Consider the following 24,113-nt stretch of genomic DNA (forward strand, 5'->3'; position numbering starts at 1 on the left):
TGAAACTGAAGGTTCTTGTTGCTTAGTTTTTGTATGTATGTGTGTGTGTATGCAGATATATATACATACATAAATTAAGTTATAGAAATATAAACTGAGGAAAGAATTCCTGCTTAATATCTCCACAAATTTTTTGTAACTGAAGGCAGTGTGTCCTTATGGTCCTTATTTCTCTGAGAGTTGTTTTGTGTGCCTCTGTTGTCTAATGTCAAGAGCAGATTCACAATCCATCAAGGCAGCCAGGTGGGAAATCTGACCCTAAAAACAGAGAGAAGGATTGGCTCATTCCAGGGATCTAGTCAGGGAGCTGTGGGCATATTCACTAATTCCAAAGGGAAGCTCAGCAGAGTTTTCAGGATTTCAGCAATCTCTTCATCTCTTTCTTTTAATTAAGTTGTTCCCTATGCATGAGCAGGATGTGAAACACTACATGATTGTAGAAAAAAACAGGGTTGTATTTCTTAGGCAATTACACGTTCTTCATATATTGAATTAAATCAATTGGTTTAGTTGTCAGAGTGCCTAGTCTGTGGATATAAACCAATTTGCAAATATGTTAGCCAGTGATTTGATAAAGTGTGGAAAATTCTTGTCAGGATTTGACAGTGAAAGAAATCCAGGCTTGAATAATTCCTTCAGCCTCTGCAGGCAAGAGGAAGCAAAAGCCTCACGTGGAGTTTCTCAAAGGAAAGAGAAGTATTCCAGCAACATCAGCACTTCTCTCTCCTGAGCCTGATGGAAACCTCTGTGGCACCAGAGATCTGTTTATGGAAAGCCAAATTTCATCCTCAGTCCAGCCCCATAGAAACTCACAGAACAAATGAGGTTTAAGGCTGTGACTCTGCAGTTTTTGTGGTGTATGATTAACCAGAAAGGGCTTTTGCCTCTGGCTGAGCCACACAATTCCTACCAAAGCCCAGCAGAAACTGCTCTGCCCCTTCCCTCTACAGCAGCAAAACTCATTCAAGCATTGGAGTTTTCTGCATGGGCAGAAGATTTCCTCACTGGTTTGAAGGTTGAGATTAGAGATGATTACATTTGACTTGACTTATTTGCCAGGGAAAACACAGTATCTACCAACTTCATAAGGGCCAAGGGTACTGAACAGGGAAATTTGTGTTTCCTCTTTACAACAGCTGCAGAAGGATGGTATCACTTTTAAGGCAGCAGATTTTCTAATGGGGAAAAAAAACCACTGAGGGTGTGTTTGACTAAAAAAAATAACAAAACAAAAAACCCTTATACTGGAGAAAATTTGTTTTATTTTCATGATTTTTTTATATTTGCAAAGTACCTGGAGCCCATTTCACCAACAGGTAGAACAGGCCTGAGTGTGTTTCCTGAATTAATGCACAGCAGAACCACAATTATCTCCAGCTGTTAAAAGTCCATTAAATTACCTAAGGTTTAAGCTTGAGCCCCACTGAGGTCATTAGGATATTTGCCATTGTCTTCATTTATCATCATAAGCAGGTTATGAGACAGGCCCTTTCTTTTTTCCTTCACCTTTTCTTGCATTTGCAATAAAAAAAAAAAAAAAGCTTGCAAATACAGAAGTTTAGAATGATTTTGTATTTGTATTTCCTTTAGCCACAGTAAAATCTGCTGTAAATCCACAGTAAAATCTGCTGTAAATCCACAGTAAAATTTCTGTTCAGAGAAACCACAGCTAGAAGAACTTTAGAAGCAGTGCTTAGATGAAAACCTAGGGAAGAATTTAAAGCACTCTGCAAAATGTTATACGGATGCCTTGAGAAATCTGACTCAATGGAGGGTATTAGGAGATATTGGAAGCATCTGAATTTATCTCCAATATAGATCTTCTGATATCTGCAGGATCACTTGCAGGAACAAATGTGGGAGATTATCGCAGTTGCAGTTTTATGTGATAAAAACAAACCCTATCAGTTCACTCAAAACAGTGAAAATAGCCTTAATGCCACCTATGCAATGACTGGAAATCTGTCAGTGATATCTTCCTACATGCTTTACTCTCTGAAAATTAGGAATAGCAGGCCTGAATCAACATGATAAAACATGCTTATTTTGTTCATATAGGATTTTGTGCTGGATAGCTGAAAATCCTGTAGGTTGAGGAGTAAAAATCCTAGGGATGCTAATAATATTCTTAGTAAGTAAGTAAGAAGTAGGATTGATGGGTTTAGCTGATTTTAAAAATAGAATTTGCTGATCTCCTGATTTCTGTTTGTCTTACTAACTCTCCTCACTTTTTCATCTTTATGTATGTTATTTATTAATGCTCACAGGCGTAGAAGTGTATTTGCTTTCCTAACTCTGCTACCCTCATGCCTTTGGACTGATTATCTTTTGGCATTTTATGTTAATCCTTGGTAAGTGATTTACTTGTTTTTCCATATGCAATGTGTAAACAATGTGAATTTCTATGACATGAAAGATGTGTGGTACCTCTGTTCTCAAACGGGTCAAAGCTTTTGAAGATATAATTTTCTTTTACTGGAACATGGACTGACGAGGATGTGGGTACCAAAGTATTTGCTACCCTGCTTCATCTAATTTGTCTGTTTATGCTCCAACCCATTTTGATATTAAAAAGCTAATCTTACAGTGGTCATCATATCCATCTCATTGCTGTCTCTGCAATTTTTGCTGCTTCATTCTAAGTCCTGGCTTCTTCTGTCCTGCTTATTTACATGTTCATTGCCTGGCACTGACTTCTGCTGCTGCTGTTCTGCTACTAAAATTGCCTGATCGTGCCCCAGCTCTTTGGTGTGTGATGTCAAATACATTTGTTTATCAAAGTTGCTCTTATCCTCTCCTGACATCAAAGTTCTGCTTTTGAAAAAAACAATTCACTGAGAATGGATACAACTAGGATTCCCAGAGAGTGAAAATAGGGTCCCTGTGTGCACATCTCATTGTGTGTGTGTGTATATTTAATTCTTTAGTCTGTAAATCGTTTATAAGGATTTAGAAAACACCTGATTCTTTTCTTGAAAATACCTAACAAAGCCACTCATCTACTTAGAACCAGAATTGTTTTACAAACCATTTAACAAATAATTATAATTGACTATGACCCAAAAAATGCCTAATTCATATTAAGAAACCTAAGTTGCTGATGGTCATGGGTTCAAGTTGTAGGGTTTTACCAAAAAGGTGGTACTGAGGTTAAGATTTTATTTCCCAAGCATTTTCCCTGGTCTTACCACGAGGCACCAAGGCCCTGGCAGGCAGACATCAACATCTTCAGCACAGGGATTTTTGAGACTGATTCTCCTTGAAGTTACAGTGGGTCTGTAGAAAAACCCTTCCAAATTTCTAGTGGGCCTAGAAATGAGAGTGCTTATGTAAGGAAAGGTCCGTTTCTCCTGCCAGGAAAACAAAAGTGTGTTCTCCACACGCACCCCACTGAGGAGCACGTGGGGATCTTCCCCTCCTGTCCAAGGTTGATGTTATATTGACTTGGAACCTGTCTGGTTAAACCCAGCCAGCTCTCCAGCTGCACAGAGGACGAGGGTCAGGCAAGCAGGTGATTATTTTGGAGGTCACACTGAGCCCTCTTAGCTGGTCAAGAAGCCCAGAGTGGCCACTGTCAATGGCACTGCTGCAAAAATGTTGTCATCTTTTGTCCCTCTGCCTTTTTTCTTTTACTGTGCATTAATTCACCTTTCCAGATGCGTATCTTTCTTCAGATCAATCAATTTTTGTTTTAGTCTAGATGATTAGGACCACAGGAGCTGAGGTGGGATGAGATTAATCCCTCTCTTTGTATTTTAATCTGTAGAATAAATGGAATAACAGATGAAACACCAGTTAATGTTTCAATTGTTTTTGTTTTGCACACAAGTTGGTTTAAAATATTTATGAACATTCAGGAAACAATTGCAATGCTAAGAAACAAAGGCCTCTTGAGACTATCAAAGCACACAAAATTCTTGCTGAGAAATGTATGTCAATCATTTGTTTTATTGCCTCTTCAAGTGTTCCTTGGAGAAGCACTCTTATCATAAAGAGCATTTAGGTATTTTTTTTTCATTTTGAATTAATTCTTATGTGCCTGACATTAAAAGGTTTACCATAGTCACAGGGGATAGAGGTGTGTTGAATAATTTATTGGAATTAACTTTAAGATTTCAATGGGAAAAAGATCTTTGAAGATGGAAAATAAACTACTTAAAAAAAACCCCAAACTACTACTAGTTTAGGTGTACATATGAATGTAGAGATAACATGATAGGCTAAAGAGGTTTATCATATTTAATCTCCACATTAATATAAAGCTGGTATTGCCATAGCTCTTGTAAATTTGCAGGCAAAGCTCCTCATCTAAATGGAAATGTACTATGACAAAATAAAATTACTATGGGTAACTACTACTCCAGAAACTGAATATTTTGTAAAATTTAATTTTGGAAAGTAGTCCTTTATTTGTTTTCAGTGTAACTTCTAAACTTAACAAGGTAGAAAAATAAAAATACTCTGCTTTTTAATATTTCTTCCTATATATTTTCATTATTTAGAATTTGAAAGTCTTCTCCTTTAATTTACTAATTGAAGCTGTGAACCAAATGACCTAGACATAATTTTCATATCATCATGAAATTAAAAATAGCATCAGTATAATGTGAAAAATGAACAGATATCATTTAAAATTAAAATTTAAAATTAAAATTAAAAATTTACACTGCTAAAATTCCTTCTGAGTAAGCAAGAATCTATTTCATCTCTGTGGCTGATTGAACAGAGGAGATCAGTATTTTTAGACCTCTGGCCAAGTTATTCCAGGGTGCTTGTTTTATGTATTTAATCTTATTGTTGCTTACTATTATTTATTTAATCTTACTTATTGCTTTGTAGCAACAAAATGAACACATCCCAGTGAACCCTCAAAAAACCCACATGGTGGTAGTTGGTGTTCTTAAATCCAATCCTCTGGGTTTTACTGCTTAACACACTCAGAGATCTGCTCACAACTGCTGCTAGTGAATTACATCACTCATAAATCATTGTTTTACATGACTGGCACAATTATCTCCAGCTGTTAAAAGTCCATTAAATTACCTAAGGTTTAAGCTTGAGCCCCACTGAGGTCAGTAGGATATTTGCCATTGTTTTTCAGGGTTTATAGGGGACCCCTGGCTTTTTCTGGGCACAGGTTTTCATTCTCAGAGCCACAGAATGGGACATGCACCCCACTGGAATGGGATGGCAACATTTCTGTTGTCTGTCAGCTTAAAATTGTCCAAGTTATTACCACCAGTCTCTTCCTGAGTATGATGAAAACACATACATTCTTAAATCAGTATTGTCTTTGAATAAAAGTTGTAAAACTGTTTAATGAGTGAAAAACAATTCCTATTTTTTTTTTTTTACAGGAGTAAAAATGGATTAAAGAAGAGAAAGCTGACCAAGTATGTAACTTCTTTGCTATTTAAAGGAATAAGTCTTACACTAAATAAGCATTATGGAGTACAGGCCATAGTGGTATTTCAGTCACAAATATAAAAAACTTCTTGATAGACATATCCCAAGAGAGATATCTGAATGCAGAAAACAAACAATAATTGGACAAAAGCAATTCTGCTCAACAGATTGCAGTAAAACATACAAAATTAGTCATCAGGGAAAAGATTAATTATCCAACTTAGTGATTTCAACAGAGCTTATCCTTAGTTAAAAACTGCAAATGGTGAAAAAACTGGGATGTATTTGTTGGTAGTGATATTTCCCTATTGACATGGGGCTCTTGTTACAGTTGTTGCTAGAACATTAGATCATTAATGCCAGTGAGTAAACAGGACTAATTAAGTGGTGATAAGGCACGTTCCTTTGGGCATATTGCCTCAAAGTAAATGAGAAGATTACTGTGTACATGCTTCAGTAGCTTGTAAATTAGAGTATGATAATTAGGTGAGGGAAGCTGTTTACCTGTGTTTCCTTACTCAGAGCTCAGCCTAATTATTTCTGTGTTGTGTTCAGGGGTTGTGCCTGACTAACAGATCTCACCTGGCAAAAAAAGAAAGATGGAAAGAAGTGGAAAGTGTGGAAAGATGGGAGTCGTTAAATCAAGGCTGATTCGCACCTACTGCAGCTCTCCATGGTTTTATATAGTTATATATTATACTATTATAGTTATATGCTATATTTTTATAGTTCTACACCACCTTTCTTTAGCCACCACCTTTCTTTAGCCACCATCTCTCTGGGAAGAGAGTTGGACTTAAAATTGCAAATGTGTTTAGTTCTCAAAGCCATCAGAGAAAGCAGTCAGGGCAGTGGCATCCAAAATGTAATACAGCCACCATTTGGTGGCCCTGAACCACAAGGTTTGTCCTTATTTCTTTCTAGCACTAACAGCTGCAGATAGATATTTATGACTTGAGAATATTCTGGGGGAAAGGAATGCAAGGTACTACAAAAATCACTTTTTTTTTTTTTTTTTTTTTTTTACATAATTTCTCTGTATTTTTCTTTTAAAGCCCTGTCCAGTTGGATGATTTTGATGGCTACATCAAAGATATGGCCAAAGACTCGGATTATAAATTTTCTCTGCAATTTGAGGTAAGTCTCTGGGGATTTTGCCCTTTGCTACCTGCCCAGATCAGCATTTTCAAGATGTTGAGGCTGCATGGCATGCTCCTGTGTGCTCTGTGGTGTTGCTGGGTGGGCCAGCTTCACTTCCTCTTCTGCAAAATTTAGAAGTGGAGCTTGGTGTTGTTTAATCCTGCATTTAGTAAACTGATTGGAGTGGCTTGTCACATTTAACTGTCAGAAAAACACACTTGCTTTAAGTTTAGGGCATGCTGGCAGTCTGAATTAAATTTGGGATTTTAATGGCTTTATTTTATATATTTAATGTCCTTAATTTGAGAGGAAGCACTGAAATCAGGAAGTAGCATCAGACATCTCTATAAGAGCAAGGGGATTTCTCTAAGAGAAGTTCAGGTGCATTCTGTTGACTACCCAAATATTAAAGTCAGTTTTTCTAGAATAAAACTAAACCCCATCCCTATCCTGGGGCTGTTTCCTGAAGATTTAAGCATGGAAAGGCACTGAGGAAGGCTCTCAGGGTGTTACCATGATCCCTTCCCAGCAAATTCCCCTAATGCACCATATATTCCATGTAACTACTGAAGATGATGACTGGAAAGATCTTCCAAGCCTTTCCCCAAGACTGAAAGCCATGTGAGGATTTCAAGAAGCCCCTTTAAGGAGGGCAGGTCACCACCACAGAAATAACTTAACCCTGGTTTGACAATGTTTTGGCTGAGTGTGGGTAGAGAGGAGCAATTCTGAGCCACAGATGGGATGGCAGCAGCAGGAGGAGAAACCCCAGCGCTGCTCTCACAGGCATCAAATAAGGAAAATCACTGTCATCCTGCTGTCAATTTATAAAGTGATTTATGAGCATTTTCTGTCTGCTGCCTGCCACAAGCAATCACAAGGAATTATTCTCTGAGTGATTTTGAGGCTGACCTTGGCGTTATCCTTTCTGTTATCTCAGGAGCTAAAACTGATTGGGCTTGACATACCCCACTTTGCTGCTGATCTGCCCATGAATCGCTGTAAAAATCGCTACACAAATATCCTGCCATGTGAGTACATCCACTAAATCCTGCTAAAATCCCTAGAGAGGGGAAGAAGAGTTTTAATAAAAAAATTGGAGGATCAGGAGATTTTTCTAAGCCTTGTTCTACAATCCTGCTCTTACAGAGAACCAAGCAAGGGATGTTTTTTTGTTAGCTTTGAATAGATGTAGCTTCCTGGAAAGGTTTATGGTGGCAAGAGTTTGGAGGTGAGAAACACAAGGTCTTTCATGCTGCTGAGTAGTGTTACTGTGTTTCTCTTAGGATTTTAATGAAAGCTGAGGGAGCCCAAAGGGACAGCACTTGGAGGGGGTGTTTGTAGAGCACTAATGCTGTGTCCATGCAGTGCTTGCTAAAGCAAATATTGCTCTCTTAGTCCAATTTTCTATTTTTTAAGAGATTATTTTTGGCCATTCTTATAGGACTAATTTAAGTTTTGCCTGGTTGGGGATGAGTGCCACATTTGAGAGGTGATTTTTTTTCCCCTGATTTCTTTTTCCTCTTACAGATGATTTCAGTCGTGTCCGGTTAGTCTCGATGAATGAAGAAGAGGGATCTGACTACATTAATGCCAACTACATCCCTGTGAGTACAGAGGTCTGGTCAGTGTGGAGTTCAGTGTCCTGCACACCAGGCAGAGCTGGGCCCTTGAAAACAGCACAATATTTCCTGGAAGCTCAGTCATGTTCTCAGCATCTCCTTCGGCTTCCAAATATTTTGCCTACAGGGAACAGCCACCAAAAAAAAAGAAAGAAAAAATAAATAGGAGTGGAGGGGGAAGGTTTTTGGCAAATATTGCTAAAGTAGCTGTGAATCTTTGTACAACTTTGATTGGACTGGTAGGGAAATGAGCAGGAAATGTTAAAATGATTCAGCGGCTTTTTAAGATAGCGAGGTAAAACATAAATGTTGAAATGAGAAGTTTTTCTAGATTTCTACCAAACGTGGCAAAAAAGGGCTAAGCCAGACACTCCAAATGCACAAAATGCACACAGCCCAGATGGTGTGTGGAGAGAACTTCAGCTTTCTGCCTCCTTCCCCTGTGCCTCCCTCCACCTGGCAGAAAGCAGCCACTTACCGGGGGTAGCACCCACGGCTGCAGCATAATTGTAGTGTACACACAGAGCTGTGGGCAAATATTTTGACACTGGGGGCTGGCTGAAAGCTCATCAACTCTCTCCACTCTTCCCTGAGCTCTTGCAGTTACTTAGGCTTATCCCTGTGATGCCCAGAGAGGCTCCCTGGAACAGAGGCTGGACAGAGATAAAGGAATAAAGTGGATATTTATTAAAAGGCCTTCAAAGGATGCACCTTGGGCAGTGCAAGAGCCTGGCTGTGGCTCCACCCAAGATGGACCCTGGGTCAGGAGTTTTCACACTTTTATAAGTTTTGGGCCATTTCCATATTGGGGTTAATTGTCCAATTACAGCTTCAGGTGATGAAATGCCATCCTCTCAGTTTGCTCTCTTCAGTTTGGTGTTGTTTATACTTTTTGGGCCTGAAGCTGCAGTGGTGTCCTTGGTTCTGGGGCTGGAAAAGGATTGTTTTGTCTGCCTGAACTGTGAGGAGAACTTGCTGACCCTTGATATGAAGTTCAGAGTTATATATTAATGCAGTGCAGAATCTGGAAATTATGAAAGCTAAAATTTAAAGCATCACCTGCCACTACCACAGGGGTTTGCCCCTCTGGTAGCCTCAGTGCTGTGGTTCCCTGGGGGCTGGAGAGCAATATCCCCTGGGCTGTTCTGCATGGGGAGGAGGCAGGGCACCACTGCACCCTTTAGGGGGAGGCCTTTCACTTGGGGACCACAGACAAATGAGCATTTTTGCAATCTTGCTGTAAATAGAGCTGACCTGGCTGTGCTGGAGAGAGTCAGCGTTATGGAGAAAGGAAGAGCCCTTGGATGAGTCAGTGGAGCCATTTCCCTGTCACTTTGGCACTGCCCAAGTGTGCAGTGTTGAGCCAAGTGTCTGTGCTTGGCTTGGCTGTGCCCAGAGCATGAACCTGAGCACTCACCCTGAAAGGGCCTGAGCTCACGGAGAATCAGGAAAGAAAAACGTGCCAGGATTCCCAACCCAGGGAACTTCTGTCACACAGGATTGTGGATAACAGGATCTTAAGCAGCAGCCTCTTGTTCAGTTCTGCTTTGCATCTCTTCAGTTCTGCTTCTAGCACAGTGCTGACCATGGAGACTGGGATAAACACGTGATGTTAATGCCAGCTTTTTTCTGATAATCAGTTCTCTGCTGAGTCCCTGCCTCCAAACACAGAAACCAGGGCTGATCCATCCCTGTGCCAACAGGGATTTGTCACTTGGGTCAGGCACAGCCCACGCACAACAGGCAGCAAATTCCATGTAGTGCAAAAACTGGGATTGAGCTGATTTGCAGAGGTGTCTGGAAGAAGCCACTTGTGGAAAGTGCTCTCAAATCACAAATAATTTTATGTTCCACCTACAGTGGTTGCACAGAAATTGCCCAATTTGCACAGCACCATGCTGCATGCTGGATGTATTTTTTGCTCTTGCTAGGAATACAAAATAACTTTCCAAATGCAATTTTGATGATACAATCTCAGCAAATATGGTTATAGCATATGGCAAAAGGGTCATTCTATGGTCTTTTATTATAGTCTTAATAACAGTCTTGTTTTTGGAGAGGAAAAAGGAGTCTTTCCAGCTAAAATCATGATGATAGGCATAGGAAAGAGAATACATGCACATAAGGCATCTTAGCATCTGTTAAGAGCATTGACTCAGCATCTTCTCTATTATTTTAAGCAGAATTCTAATTAATATTTTATTAATTTAAGGCCTTATGACATAAACACATGCATGTAATCCTGTTCTATTGGCACCAGTGACTGAAAATCACCACAGGCACTGCTTGGGATGAGCAGACTGGGGATCTGTAACTGGTTTTATGCCTTTAACTGAACAAACCCTAAAATTACATAATCTGGAAGGAGCTGTAACTTTCTTTTCATGTTCTTATTACTTCCTTTTTTAATGTTGCCTTTTCTGCTCTCTGGACTAATGATTTGTGAGGTAACAGCTTTATCTTCTTCATTTTGGATTGCTTATACTTAGGGAGCATCAAAATCTAGCAAAAGTTGTCCTCACAAAATAAATACAAAAAAAATAATTTCTTTGTATTAGAAATCACTTTTAAAAGTAAAAATTGAACTTGAGAAAGCTAAAAAAATATTAAAAAAAACTGTTCTGAAGCAGTAACCATGTTGGTAAGCAGAACCTATCTCTTTGTCTTTCAGGGTTATAATTCACCCCAGGAATACATTGCAACCCAAGGACCGCTGCCAGAAACTAGGAATGATTTTTGGAAGATGGTTCTCCAGCAAAAATCACAAATCATTGTTATGCTCACTCAGTGCAATGAGAAAAGACGGGTATGTGACAAAATCTTGTGTGTGGTGTAAAAGAAACTACTCTGAAAAGGAGCTCCTTTATGCTGAGTGAATGTCTGCATTGTTTCTGATCACAAGGCAGCATCACAACCAGCCCTGCAATGGCACAGCCTTCCTGTTTCAGGACCTTCTCCGACATTCCGTGATGTTCCTTGACCTCCTTTGACTTTTCTTGACCTTTCCTGACCTTCTCTGACCTTCTTTGACCCTTCTTACCTTTTTTGACCTTCTTTGACCTGCTTTGAGTTTTCCTGAACTTCTTCGACATTCTTTGACTTTTCCTGACCTTCTTCAACTTTCTTTGACCTTCCCTGACATTCTTTGACCCCTTCTTTTCTGATTTTCTTTGATCTTTAGACCTGCATTGAATTTTCCTGAACTTCTTTGACATTCTTTGACTTTTCCCAACCTTTTCTGACATTCTTTGACCTTTTATGACCTTCCTTGACCTTCTTTGACCCCTTCTTACCTTTTGTGACCTGCTTTGACCTGCTTTGACCTTCCCTGACCTTCTCTGACCTGCTTTGATGTTGTCTTACCCTAATTTTCTTTAACCTTCCTCAACCTTCTTTGAACTTCTTGGATGTTCCCTGACCTTCTTTGGCCTTTTCTGCCCTTTTATCTCCCCTGACCTTTTTATGAAGCCTCTCTACTTACATGAGGAGAGACCGAGGACTGTGACTCTTCATCCTGGAAAAGAGAAGGTCCCAGGGGTCTTGTCACTGTGTACAAATACCTGCTGGGAGGGAATGGAGACAAGGGACTCCTTTAGTGGTGACTTGCCCAGTGACAGGTCAAGAGGTGAGGTGCACAAATTAAAAAAAAAAACCACACTGAATTCCTTCTAAAGTCAGGAAATATTTATTTACTGTGAAGGGGACTGAGCACTGGGGCAGGTAGCCCAGAGCTTGTGAAGTCTTCTATCCTTGGAGATATTCCAAAGTCACCTGGACATGGTCTAGAGCTGGTTCTAGGTTACAGTGCTTGAGAGGGGAAGGGCTTGAAAAGGGGTCCCTTTCAACCTCAGGCCTTCTGTGATTCTGCACTTTCAATTTTAAATAATAATTTACTTTTAAATAATTATAAAATCCAAGTTTTAGCTTTACATTTTCTCTTGATGTTGTAATAGAAATACTTGGAATATAATTTGGAGGGTTTACATGGACATTCTCTTTCCCATTTAGACCATTGCTGCATTTAGACCTATTATATGAGGAAGAATAACAAAAGGCACTCTTTTTCTATTCTTCACTGTTCTAAATCTCCCCTTCTGAAAGCTGATGGCCACAATTAAATAGGAATGGTCAGACTGGAATTCATTGCAGGATAAATTACCTCTTATTTCAGCAACAAGTGAACAGTGGTGTAGGCACTGCTAAACCTGAGCTTCTGTGTCCTTTAGCACGTGCTTCTTTCTCTGTGTGTATCTTCAAATACAAACATGCCTGGATTTCCCTCTGTTTCAGGTGAAATGTGACCATTACTGGCCTTTTACGGAGGATCCTGTTGCATATGGGGATATCACAGTGGAGATGCTGAGCGAGGAGGAGCACACGGACTGGGTGTACCGCAGCTTCCGAATCAGCTACGTGAGTGAAACCTTTCCAAAGGAAGAGGGGGTGATTTCAGTCCAACTTTTTAACTTTTGTCCATTTCTGGCATTCAGCAGGAAACACCAAAGGGAGATCAATGTCCTCACCTTCACTTCACACAGGCAAATGAGGAAATCACAAAACTTTCCCTTAAAATTGTCTCTTGAGTTTCTCAGCAAACTGCAAGGCTGAAACAAACGTAGCACCAGAGCTCTGGACACTTCTGTGATACCAATAATTACTGACAACAAATGTGTGAATTTCTGCTTTTTTACATACCAGGCACAACCTTTTGCTATAAATTATTCAAAACTTGAAAATACCAATGGAAGAATTGAAAAGATTTTTCAGAAGGGCAGTTGTGCAATAATCATGTCCACCTACAAAGTACCGGAACAAATGTGAAACAAAGTGTTTATGGTGTCCAAATGAAAGCTCCCCAGACTTTCAGGAATTTCCTTCCACCTTTGTTTCCTGCATCAGCTCACTGCCAGCAACATTCCATGAAAGAAAATTTAGGGATGTGGAGGGGTTGTGGAAAAAGCTGTGCACTGGCAATTCACCAGTGACCCAGGACTTTGTGTTGTGTTGAGGATCTTACTTCATCGGAAGCCAGCAGAATTTTTAGCATTGTAAATGTTTTGTTTTTTTAAACGAGCTTTTTTCCTAAATGTTTCCTCTGGTAATGTTTTTTTCTTCCCTTTGTTTTTTTGGGTTTTTTTCTTTTAAACTTGAAAAAAAAAATTCTTAGAAGTCCAGGCTTGACACTGTTTGCCAACAGTGTTCTTTACCTGTGTCAAAATGAGAAAAAGGAGAGGAAATGGAATAAAAAGAGGAAAAAGCCCAGAGTTGAAAAATACAATTGTTCTTGATTTAAAAGCAAAGTAAGATGGAACTACCACAGGACAAAAGCAAAAAGCAAATCCCAAAACCAGAAACAGGAATTTCATACCATTTTGATAATGATGGCCTGATATTTCCCCCACTTTGTAATTAACTAGCATTTTTGTTCTTTGCCATTTTTTTGGCTGGCTTCACTCTTTTTTGGCTGTGTGTGGGAGAATGACACGGCTCTGCACCGGAGCTCTGGCTGGTTCTACGGTGTTCTTTTGCACTCTGGAGCAGGCGAGCACCAAGAGTGGGGAGCTGGCTTTTCCCTCAGTGGAACCTCCAGAGTCTTGGGCCACCCCAAGCTCTGCGGTGCACGGTGTCAGGGGTGGAGGCAAGAAAGTAGAGGAGTCTCTCTTGGATTGAAGTTCCCAGTAACAGTTTATTGGGATGGGGAAATGAGGGATGCACACCGGAAAGGGTCAGGTACAAGAGAGCCCAGAGCATGGCTGTGCAGGGGGTTAAATACAGCCCCAGCTCCAGGGGAGGGTACAAACCACGGACCAATAGGGAAGGCGTAAGGGGCGGGGATCACAAATTCAGAGCCAATAGGGATACACTGAGGGAGGGAGCAAGAGACACTAACCAATGGGGCCTTGAGGGACAAATGATTGACAGGGAAGGATCTGGAAGGAAGGGTGGGGTTTACAATGATGGACAAGGGAGTAGGGGCAGGGCTGGGGTGACAGACAAGGAACTTTCAAGAAGGAAGGGAGGCGTTTGCTTTGATGGGTGGGATGTGGGAGGGATGACAAGAGGGAAAAACCATTACACTTAACCCAGGAAAGGAACAAACCAACAAACAATGTGAACTTTGACAAAACTCATTAAACAGACTGCAACAGGAGAAAGATGAAAAGCACAGAATGACAAAGAAGCCCTCAGGGTGACCGAGTGTGATGACACTGTTGAGACCCTGAACACGCTGCTGTTGTGCTTCTCCCGCCAGGCTGACGAGGTGCAGGACGTGATGCATTTTAACTACACGGCCTGGCCTGACCACGGCGTCCCCACCACCAACGCTGCCGAGAGCATCCTCCAGTTTGTACAGATGGTCAGGCAGAAATCAGCAAAGACTAAAGGCCCCATGGTCATACACTGCAGGTAAACGCTTCAAGGGAAAGGAGATGAGCAAGGGGTGACATTAAATAGGTTGGGAAACCATGAGAAGGAGAGATTTCGGGGTTCTGCTCACCTGTTGGCTGAAGATGGTTCTCTCTAGTGTTAAGGTGTTATGCAGCTCTCAGGGAGAAATTCATAGCGGGTATTGTTCCATGAGTATCAAAAAAAGGGCTCAGTAATCCAGGGGAGAGATTTATATACAATATTATGAAATCAGACCATGTATTTACTGCTTAGTTGTTCTGGGAAGGAGCAGAAGCAAGTATCAGAGAGCTGGGCAGCAGCTGTAGTATTTTCTTTTTTAGTGAGGATTCTTCTAGCAGCAAAGAGGGATGTTTTCAGATAGTATTTTTAGATACTATTTATAAATATTTATTTATTTTTATTTATATATTTTAAATATATTTATATTTACATATATGTATATATTTAAATATATATCTATATATAAACTCTAGATATTTAGATATTTATATACTTAAAATATTTCTATTTTTATATATATTTATATATTTTAAATATATCTTATAATTTTTTAAAATATATATATGACTATATATAAAAACTATATATATATACTATATCTATCTGTACTGTACATCTTAGACCACATAGATTAAAAGTAACAATGGTACAAAATTAGTAGGGAGGGCAAAGAATGTATCGGTCAACTCCTGCAGCAATTGTTCTCCGAGGTTTAAGAAGGCATAGAATGAATTTATCACTTAATCTGTCCAATTAACATGTCAGAAGTTCCATTGTATTCATGGTATTTGGGAAATTAGCACAACAAAAGCCAAAATAGAGACTGGTTTGTGATAGTTATCTTGAACTGTGTTGAGGTGAACTGTTAAATACTGTAAATACTTTCAAGGCTTTTCAGAAGAAGTGTGGCAAAACAGAAGGCAGAACTTTTGCTAAAATACACACCCTTAGTAGTAGGTGAGGTGTTGGGATGTTGTGTGAAACTCTGTAAAACCTCTAACTTCTCACTCGGTGAGATCTGACTTAAACATCAAGTGTGAAATTGCAGCCAAGAATCGTTAGAACATGAGAATCTAAACGAAATTCTAATTCTAAACGAAAGCAGTGTGTATTTTTTCCTGTTGCTAAGCATCCCTTTGGGGAAAATGAAGATTTTCAGCTGAGTGGCAGCTATTTCTGTCTCGTGCTCCTAAGGCAGAAGTCCTGGAGTGCAGACTCTCCTGTCCTTTGAGGACAAACTGCAGCAGTGGCTTTGCAAGGCAAGAGCTTTGCAGTGTGGAGAGCTGTGGGGCTGAGTCCTGCTGTCTCTGGGCACCCATGGCTCCTGAGCAGGTCTCTGCAGTTCTGGCTCCAGCCCCTGGAGCTACAGGGGTCTCCTGGAGTGTGTGAGAGGAGCAGTGGCAGCAGGAGGAGCAGAGAGCTAAGGGTGGGTGAGGGTGTGTGTGCACGTCCTGTGTGTGAGTTCAGTGGATGATGGATGATTTCCGTGCCAGGAAATCCCACAGATCAGCCAGGCCTGGCCTCAGATTAGTAATATCTGATTGTTACAGCTGCAGGAGTGCTGCCTTTTGCAGTGCCACAGCTTCTGCTGTGTGTCCCCTCCAGAAGAGCCTGAAATGAGGTGCATGTCTGTCTGTGTTTGCAGTGCTGGCGTGGGACGGACGGGAACGTTCATAGCCCTGGACCGGCTCTTGCAGCACATCCGTGATCACGAGTTCGTGGATATTTTGGGTCTGGTGTCGGACATGAGGTCCTACAGAATGTCCATGGTGCAGACAGAGGTAAGATCTGTCCACTTCAGCACTGTGACAGTATTGTTGTGCCCATTTCATACCCCTCTTCAGCACGTTCGTGTCTAAAGCTGTTCCCACTGAATGCTTGACAAAATCCCTATCAATCAATATGATCAGGTTTCCATCTTTGTTGTGATACTGTCACATTATTAATCTGCTGCATAGGTGGGTTTGATGATAAATCTGCAATCTCACTGTCTGCCAGAGGAAATGAGTTATTCTCACCTTCTGTGAAATGAATATGCAAACAATGCATTAGAAGGGATTAGCATATGAAATTTTCAAACCACACTATAAAGAGCTGGGCTTGCTGAGGGGATTAATGGCTCATGAAATGATATCAGTACCGGGCAGCCTTGTTCAAGTGTCATGTTGGAATCATCCAGCCAAGGGTAGGAGCTCATTACACAGTGGAATTTCAAACAAGCAAAACAGACAAAAGGATTGTGAGTCTGCCAGACACCCTTCTTGCCCCTCTCCCTACCCAAACATCTACTGGGCAGTTCTCTTTTTAAGACACAAATACATAGACAATAAATACCAGGGTAAAAAATACAAAACAAAGCATGAACTCTTTCTTCAAAGCAGAAGATTTAATGCATCTAAACCTTCTCAGTTCTAGTAATGAGGGAAAGATTTCATATTTCATGCCTGTTGTACTCCTCTCTTGGTTAGACACACAGTAGAAGCAGGCAACCTCCATGTGGGAGGTGCCACCATCACTGTTTTCAGGCTGGATTGTTTGTTGCCAAAATTTGTTGACTCGAGAGCAAAACAAAAAACTTGTAGCAGGGCAAAGAGAGGAGGAGGAAAACCTGCAGTGACAACAACTAGCATCTGGAAATGAAAAAAAAAAGTCATTTTCAGTCCATTCTGGATCATTCCTAGCAAACTGCCACTTTTCATCACAATTCACTGTATTAATCCAAAGGCAGATCATATGTGAACACCAGAGGAAAAAAATCCGGGTGGTTGATTGATTTCAGCTGCAACTGTTACCACTCCAGAGCTGATGTGGGTTTTTGTAGAGTGGGTTTTTTTAAAAATATTTCATTTTTTTTTATGTAGAACCTCATTGCCTGCCTGGGGCTGATGTTTAAGGGCAGTTACTGAGCTCTTGCTGCTACAGGCAGTGACCAAGCCTGGCCTCAGAGGTCACCAAGTGACACTGACACTCAGTCACAGGGGCCACCAAACAGTTTTTCCTTACAAAATCTGAAACCACTGACAGCTCACCTGAGTTCACATTGTCTTGTATGCTGGAAACTTGGCAGCATCTCAATGAGCACTTCAAAAAAACAAATGGCATGGGCCCAAAAAGGGGTTTAGAATGGGGGGATATCCTGAATTGAAACCAGTCTCTCCAAATTAATTACTGTGTGAACAAAGTCAGGGTTTTCTTTTTATTGATAAAGAAGTCAAACACTAAGGAATATGAACCTCATTAAAATACTTCAGGTGCATATGTGGCATGGGTGCAATTTGTTGCACATAAAGCATTCAGATACCTTTCTTGGAATTTATTTATTTTTAGGCAAAAGTTTATTTATTCATTTTAGGCAGTAAAGCAGACCAACTTTAACTCAGATTCAACTCTTCTGTCATCATTCAGGTTATTAATAAGTGATTATGGTGCCAGGTGGATTTCATGCTTCCCCTTCTGCTGTGTGAAACATTTGTGGACTATTATTTTGGGAGCTGATAACTCCCTGTGCATTGTGAGGGGCTGAGGTGGGTGACGTGGAGCTGTGCAGGCTGCAAACTATCAAACTGTTTCACTAATTGGGTTTTTGTCCTGCTTCCTGAGGTGCAAAAAACCACCCATTTATTTGGTTTCTTTCTTCTAGGAGCAGTACATTTTTATTCACCAGTGTGTGCAGCTGATGTGGCAAAAGAAGAAGCAGCAGTTCTGCATCAGCGATGTCATATATGAGAACGTCAGCAAGTCCTAGTCCAGAGCCACAGGTGGTAAGTCAGGCAAGCCTGGCCCTGTGCCATGCCCACAGCCTCACATCCCAGTTCCAGAAACTTTGCTGGCAGTTTGGGGCTTTTCTTATTCCTCTTCCATGTTCACGTGGAGAGTGAGGGAAAAATCCATCTAGCCTCTGGCAGTGAATAATGGCACTGTGAGAATATATGGGCTCACTCATGTTTGAAGAAAAAGAGAATCCAAACTGCTGATGAGCCATCTAACCATTCCCTGCCACTTACCCTAACATGCCTTGCAAAGCTTAAAGAGATGGAGAACTTCAGTATCTTCAGTCATTCTCAAAAAGGAATTCTGCCTGGTTACCAAGGCCAGCAGAGGCTTGGGGATGCTCTGCTGGAGGGTGAGTTGGCTACCGAAAAGCTCTGGCATGAAATAGTTGGAAATTTTTTCATGAATCTAAAATCACAGAACCAGAGAACCAGCAGGCTCTCAAACTGGTACCACCAGCAGCATAAGTGAAGGTTTGGTCTGACTTTCCCACTGACTCCTGTGCCTGAGCAAAACAAATGCAAAACAAATGGCTGTGACCACGAGGTTTGCTGGTGGGGACGAGCTGTGGGGACTTGTGTCGCTGCTCTTTAAGCTACTAAGCTTTGGTTCATTAGGTGGCAGCAATAACCCAGCCATAATCTTGATACTCCCTTTTGGGAGGAGCAGGAAGCTGCAGACTTTGACACAGGCTGCTTTTCAAGCAGCTGGTGGAGGGCTGGGCTGTTTGCTGTGTGTCTGTGGTGTTGCACATGTGCTTTTATTAACCTCTGTGTGCACCATCCCCCTGCTGAAAAGGAACCCCTGCATTTTGCCTCGCTGGCCCTCAGGATTAGGGAGGTTACTGTCTAATATAGGTTGGATATTAGGGAAAAGTTTTTTACAGAAAGGGTGATAAAGTACTGGAATTGCCTGCCCAGGGAGGTGGTGGAGTCACAATCCCTAGATGTGGTTAAAAAGACTGGATGTGGCACTCAGTGAGTTTGGTTGAGGTGTTAGGGCTGGGTTAGACTCGATGGTCTTTGGAGGTCTCTTCCAGCCTGGTGATTCTGTGGTTCTGTGACCTGAGTCCCAGCACCAGCTGCCTGCACTGCTGACCTGCAGTCCCAGCCTGTGTAGTCAGTCAAACAAATGCTAAAAATTGTATTTATTGCCTTTCCTTCTCTCTAAAGCATTCTGTTTGTTTGGTTGCAGGTGAGACCATGAAGCACATCCATCTTCCCTTGCTTCTGATTTTTTTTCTGTTGATGGTTTGAACGGGCAGGTGCTGTGCCACGAGAGACTACTGCTTTGCAGTGCACAGACAATGAGGAAAAGAAACTTTTACCTTTCTGAAGCACTGGGGAGACAAAGCCTTAACAAGCCTGCGGTGTCTTTTGAACTGTTTCATTTCTGGACGTTTTTTTTAAATACTGGACCAAATTCAGCTAAACAACATGAAGGAAAAGACACTATATGTGCATAAGATAGATTGCTCCAGAGTGTTGGGGTTTTGTTTGGTACTGTTGGTTAATTTCTTTCATAATTTTTTATTTTTTTTTTTTTTCTGTGCAGGTTGGGCTTAAGGTTAAAGTAAGTGCAATATTTTTTTAATGGTTGACTGAAGAGCTTTCTTCATGTGTCACTGGTCTGTCCCTAGGAGAGCAGGCATTGTTAGTATCTAATAATACCTCATTAGTGAATAGCGAGGCATGAACATACATGAAGAAACCTGGAGATTGTGAGGAGGGGCTGGGAGGGAGGGGAGGGTTGCTGGGTCCATGGATTTGACTGTTTCCTTACAGCACTGATGTTCGTGGGGCCTGGGGGAGCACGAGACCCGAGGAACGGACTGATGAGCAGAAATCCGAGCTGTGGATTTCTCCCAAAGCTGGGAGAATTGCTGGGTTTGGCTCTTGACTGGGCTGCCACTAATTAAGCAGAGGGATTGCTCTTTTTGCCAGCCTTTTTGTGGTAATGCCACTGATCAGGCTCTTGTTTCAGATGGATCTAATCACAGGGAAACTTGAATTTCAAGCTGGGATATCTGAGCATATATACTATAGCATTTAACTGAGCAGTCTATGGTGCCTATACCCCTCATTCATTTCTTATTTTTAGCAATTATTAACCCTGTGTAAAAAACATGAAGCTGGTTCAGGTTGGAGGGGTGGAAAGAAAAAAAAAAAAAAACAAAAAACCCTACAAAAAGTGCTTTATGTAACTATTTTTCCTGAACCAGGAGTTTACAAATGTTACAAATACAAGGTTTTGGCATGTGAAGGGCTGGTTATCAATTTATTGCTACAAGGCTGCCAAAGTGTCAGTATGGATTCCTGCAGGGCCTTTGGGGGCAGGGTGGGGGGCTCTTTTCTTTTTGCTGTCTGTTTCAGTTCTAGTCAAAATAATTAGCTATATATATATATATATATATATTTTATTTTTTTTTTGGTCTTTGTATAATTCCGGTACATCATTGTGTATTGTGACATGGATGCTGTCAGAATGGATGTTTGATGGCATTTTTGTAACCTGTTGCTTTGTGTCACCTCATTGGAAGTTAGCAGCAATGGTACTCAATGTAAACAAAGCAGACTTGAACTGGAAGTAAACACACTGGATTGCTTACCTGTGGAGAAGTCACTGTCAGCAAAACAGCAAACACACCTTTTTATTTAATTTTATTTATTTTGCACACACTTTATTTCATTCACCCAGGGCTGCTACTGCCTGCCAGGGCACCAGGGTGTAGGGCAGGATCTCAGCTGCTCTCAGGAGCCTGATAATCTTCAGCTGATATTCCTTTTTCTTTTGTCTTCCAAAATTATTCCACTGGCAGGTGCATACTTATTTGAGAGCTACTTCATCGTGGTATTGGTTGCACTGGAAAACTTCCTTCAGACTATCCCATGGATTTAACATAATTCCCAGATAAAACAGGTCCTTGTGAGGGGCACTAAACAAACAGGATTTTGATTCTCCAAACCTTTGATTATTAAATAGGTGTGAGATGAATTTCCCCTCCCTTCTCTTTTCCCCTCCCTTCTATTTCCAGGCCTCTAATGCTACTTCCAGTTTCCACTAATGCCAGTCCTAGAGCAGGGATGCTGTTTCTGCAAGCACAGGATAGATGGATGCAGAAGGGAAGAACTCCCTGTTTCAGGGAGCCAGTTGGTAACAAGAAAGGCTCCAATGGTACATTCATTTCTCCCTCATTTCTCCCTCATTTCACTGCTGTGCCTCAGCTGGGGGCCCTGCCATTCCAGTAGGAACAGCAAAGTCTTGTCTGGCCTAAACTGAACAGAAAGCAGAATTATAAATGAGCACTTGGCCATTTAGACCTTGCCTCCTTGCTTTTCTTTTTAAGAAAAAATGTATTTCAGGGTTTTATTACATGTTTACTCAGCAAATGTGTTCATATCCCTCTAGAGAACTGTCTGTGGGGTGAAAAAAAAATCAACCTAACAACCCACAAATGTTATTTCTCATCTGCTGTCTCCTCCCTCCTGCTGGCCATTGCCCATTGAGTCTATACTTGCTCTGTATCACAGTAAGCAAGTTAATTCTAAATCATTCACTGTGCCCACAAAATGTCACAGTGCGAGCTGGCTGCAACAGGAGCTTGGCTGAATGTGACAGGGCACAAAATTGCTGCAAAAATAGCAAAATCACGTTGTTGCAAAGGACACTGCCTGAGCAGCCTGAATTTACCAGCCAGTTTTTGAATGTGTGTCAAGAATTATTCCATTTGTGCAGTTAGCGGGTGTGTATTTTTCCTTTAATAGCTTTAATCACAAAGTCAATTACAACGCAAACTCCATCAGAATAATACCTTTTCCTGCCCCACACAGTATGCAAAACTGTGTAAGTGGACATGGAGGATGGCAGTGGAAACCACCTCTCCCAGCATTCAAGACATGAGTACAGCAATAAATGAGTCTGGAAGATGCTGTGGTTCACAAGACTCCTGCAGAGCCTTTTAGCCTGAATTGACACAACACGATTTTGGCTTTACCTCATCATACACCTCCAGTGTCCAAAAGAACAATGTTTTGGACTCATGTTTCATGTTAATATTGTTTCCAGCATCTGTCAGAATAAAACTCCCAAGGTATCACTGCTGGAACGCTGTCTGAAGCTTCAGGTTTGGTAATAGATGTTTTGAATTATGGGTTTCACATCCCCAGCTCTGCTGACACTATTGATGCTCTTTATTGATCTGTTCTTCCAGTGCCCACTGACCCAATGTCTGTAAAAGCAGCTCTGTGCAGTGGGTGACCATTAACTGAAAGCAGGGCAGGTTTTCTCCTTGTCCCATGCTGTGCATGCTGCCATAGAGGCAAAAAATAAGTAAATTTAAGAAGCTTTTAAAGGTGTGTGTGAAAGCATGGCCTCTCTGAGCATATCCTGAGCCCTGACATCCTTGGGTCATCAGAACTGTTTCCTTCAAACCTCACCAAAAGATTAAATGCAGGTCAGGAAGCCTTACTGGTGCTTTATTTCAGTTTAATATTTTGAGGTTTTTTTCCCTATATCTAAATAGGATGAATTTCCCCTGTCAAATACTCAAGATCATCATCTTATGCTCTAAAATGGCCCTTCCCTCCCTCCATCAACCACAGTCACACCACCTGCCTCTCACTTGTAACTTTTTAAGGGCTTGTGTCCAAGCTGTAATTTCACTGGGGAAAGCAAAAGCTGTTATTAAGGAAACTTTAGTGCTCTTGACATGGATGGGAGCAGGGTGGGTTGGGCTTTGCTGCTGCTGTGAGGGGCACCAGTGAGGGCTAGGAACTTCCTAGGAAGGCTCCCTGTTTTTGCTTATCTCCTCTTTTAATTTGCAAATATTACCAAGGAGTAGAAAGCACAGACTCATGTCCTGGTGCTCATTTTGGTCTGGAAACTGAGGAAGTAGTTAGAGGCCAAAGTTGCAACCTAAGCAACTCAGAAACTGGGAAAAAAAAAAAAAGATAAAGGCAAGCCAAAGACACTTATTAGCAAAAAAGCTGACATAACTGCAGTAGAAATATAAAGTCTGTGAAATATTTAAACACAGAACCAACACAGATTCCCTCTCATTTGCACTTCTCATATATAACGTTGGTGCTTTTAGGTAGAGGTGGAAGATTGATGTCAAAAGTATTCCCTCAAATACTTTTGATACATCAGAACCAATCCTTAAACAGGGCTGGTTTGGACACCAGACTCAACATAGTAGAAAAACTGGGCTCCTATCAAAGGGTAATTTGGCCAGAAAGTTGAGTTCCCATTCATAATCAAATTTCCTTTATTCTTGAAATGCAGCCCATGAAAATCAGTGGTGATCCCTGCTTGGCCAGGGTCTGGTATTCAAGATATGAATGATCTGACAACTCAAAATGCCTTCACTCCCACATTAAAATAAAAGCTCTGTGACTTACAGGTTTCCTAATTAGAAAGAATTTGCATCTAACAGTTGTTAATGGATTCTTTTGTTTGTTCTCTTAAGTGATCAGAAGTCTGATGTTACAAGAGAAGTTCACAAATGCTGATGATCACTCTGAGAGCTCTGCACATTTCAGACTATCATTATCATTTGGGATATGACATCTCTGCACCTCTACATCAACAGCTTCATAAACCACTTATTTCTGCACACATGGATATATGCATTTATTTCCCAACCCCACTCAAAACAAAAAGGAAAAAAAAGAAAAAAAAAAAAAACCCAAACAAACAACAAGCCACCAATTTTTATACAGTTCAATGTTTTGGAGCAATTAAAGTTTGTATAAAACTGATGGA

The 24,113-nt window shown here is 40.9% G+C and overlaps 1 protein-coding gene across 2 annotated transcripts in view; it reads left to right on the forward strand.

Annotated features, from left to right (window-relative positions):
* Positions 1-19,972, forward strand: part of PTPRO (protein tyrosine phosphatase receptor type O) — a 143,937-nt gene extending 123,965 nt beyond the window's left edge. Inside the window, exons 17-27 of one of the 2 annotated variants that reach the window (XM_005526958.3) lie at positions 2,268-2,351; positions 5,358-5,393; positions 6,462-6,543; positions 7,487-7,577; positions 8,077-8,153; positions 10,840-10,974; positions 12,459-12,581; positions 14,422-14,576; positions 16,225-16,360; positions 18,220-18,340; positions 19,545-19,972. In XM_005526958.3, the coding sequence (XP_005527015.2) occupies positions 2,268-2,351; positions 5,358-5,393; positions 6,462-6,543; positions 7,487-7,577; positions 8,077-8,153; positions 10,840-10,974; positions 12,459-12,581; positions 14,422-14,576; positions 16,225-16,360; positions 18,220-18,324 (1,024 nt within the window). In that variant the 3' untranslated portion in view covers positions 18,325-18,340; positions 19,545-19,972. The remainder of the gene's footprint in view (positions 1-2,267; positions 2,352-5,357; positions 5,394-6,461; positions 6,544-7,486; positions 7,578-8,076; positions 8,154-10,839; positions 10,975-12,458; positions 12,582-14,421; positions 14,577-16,224; positions 16,361-18,219; positions 18,341-19,544) is intronic. The other variant, XM_088055290.1, reaches the window with a different exon arrangement.
* Positions 19,973-24,113: the final 4,141 nt, after the last annotated feature.

The sequence above is a fragment of the Pseudopodoces humilis genome, chromosome 5, assembly GCF_049639895.1.
Source record: "Pseudopodoces humilis isolate 2021_Gansu_Grassland_sample_001 chromosome 5, ASM4963989v1, whole genome shotgun sequence".
NCBI classification, from domain to species: Eukaryota; Metazoa; Chordata; class Aves; order Passeriformes; family Paridae; genus Pseudopodoces; species Pseudopodoces humilis.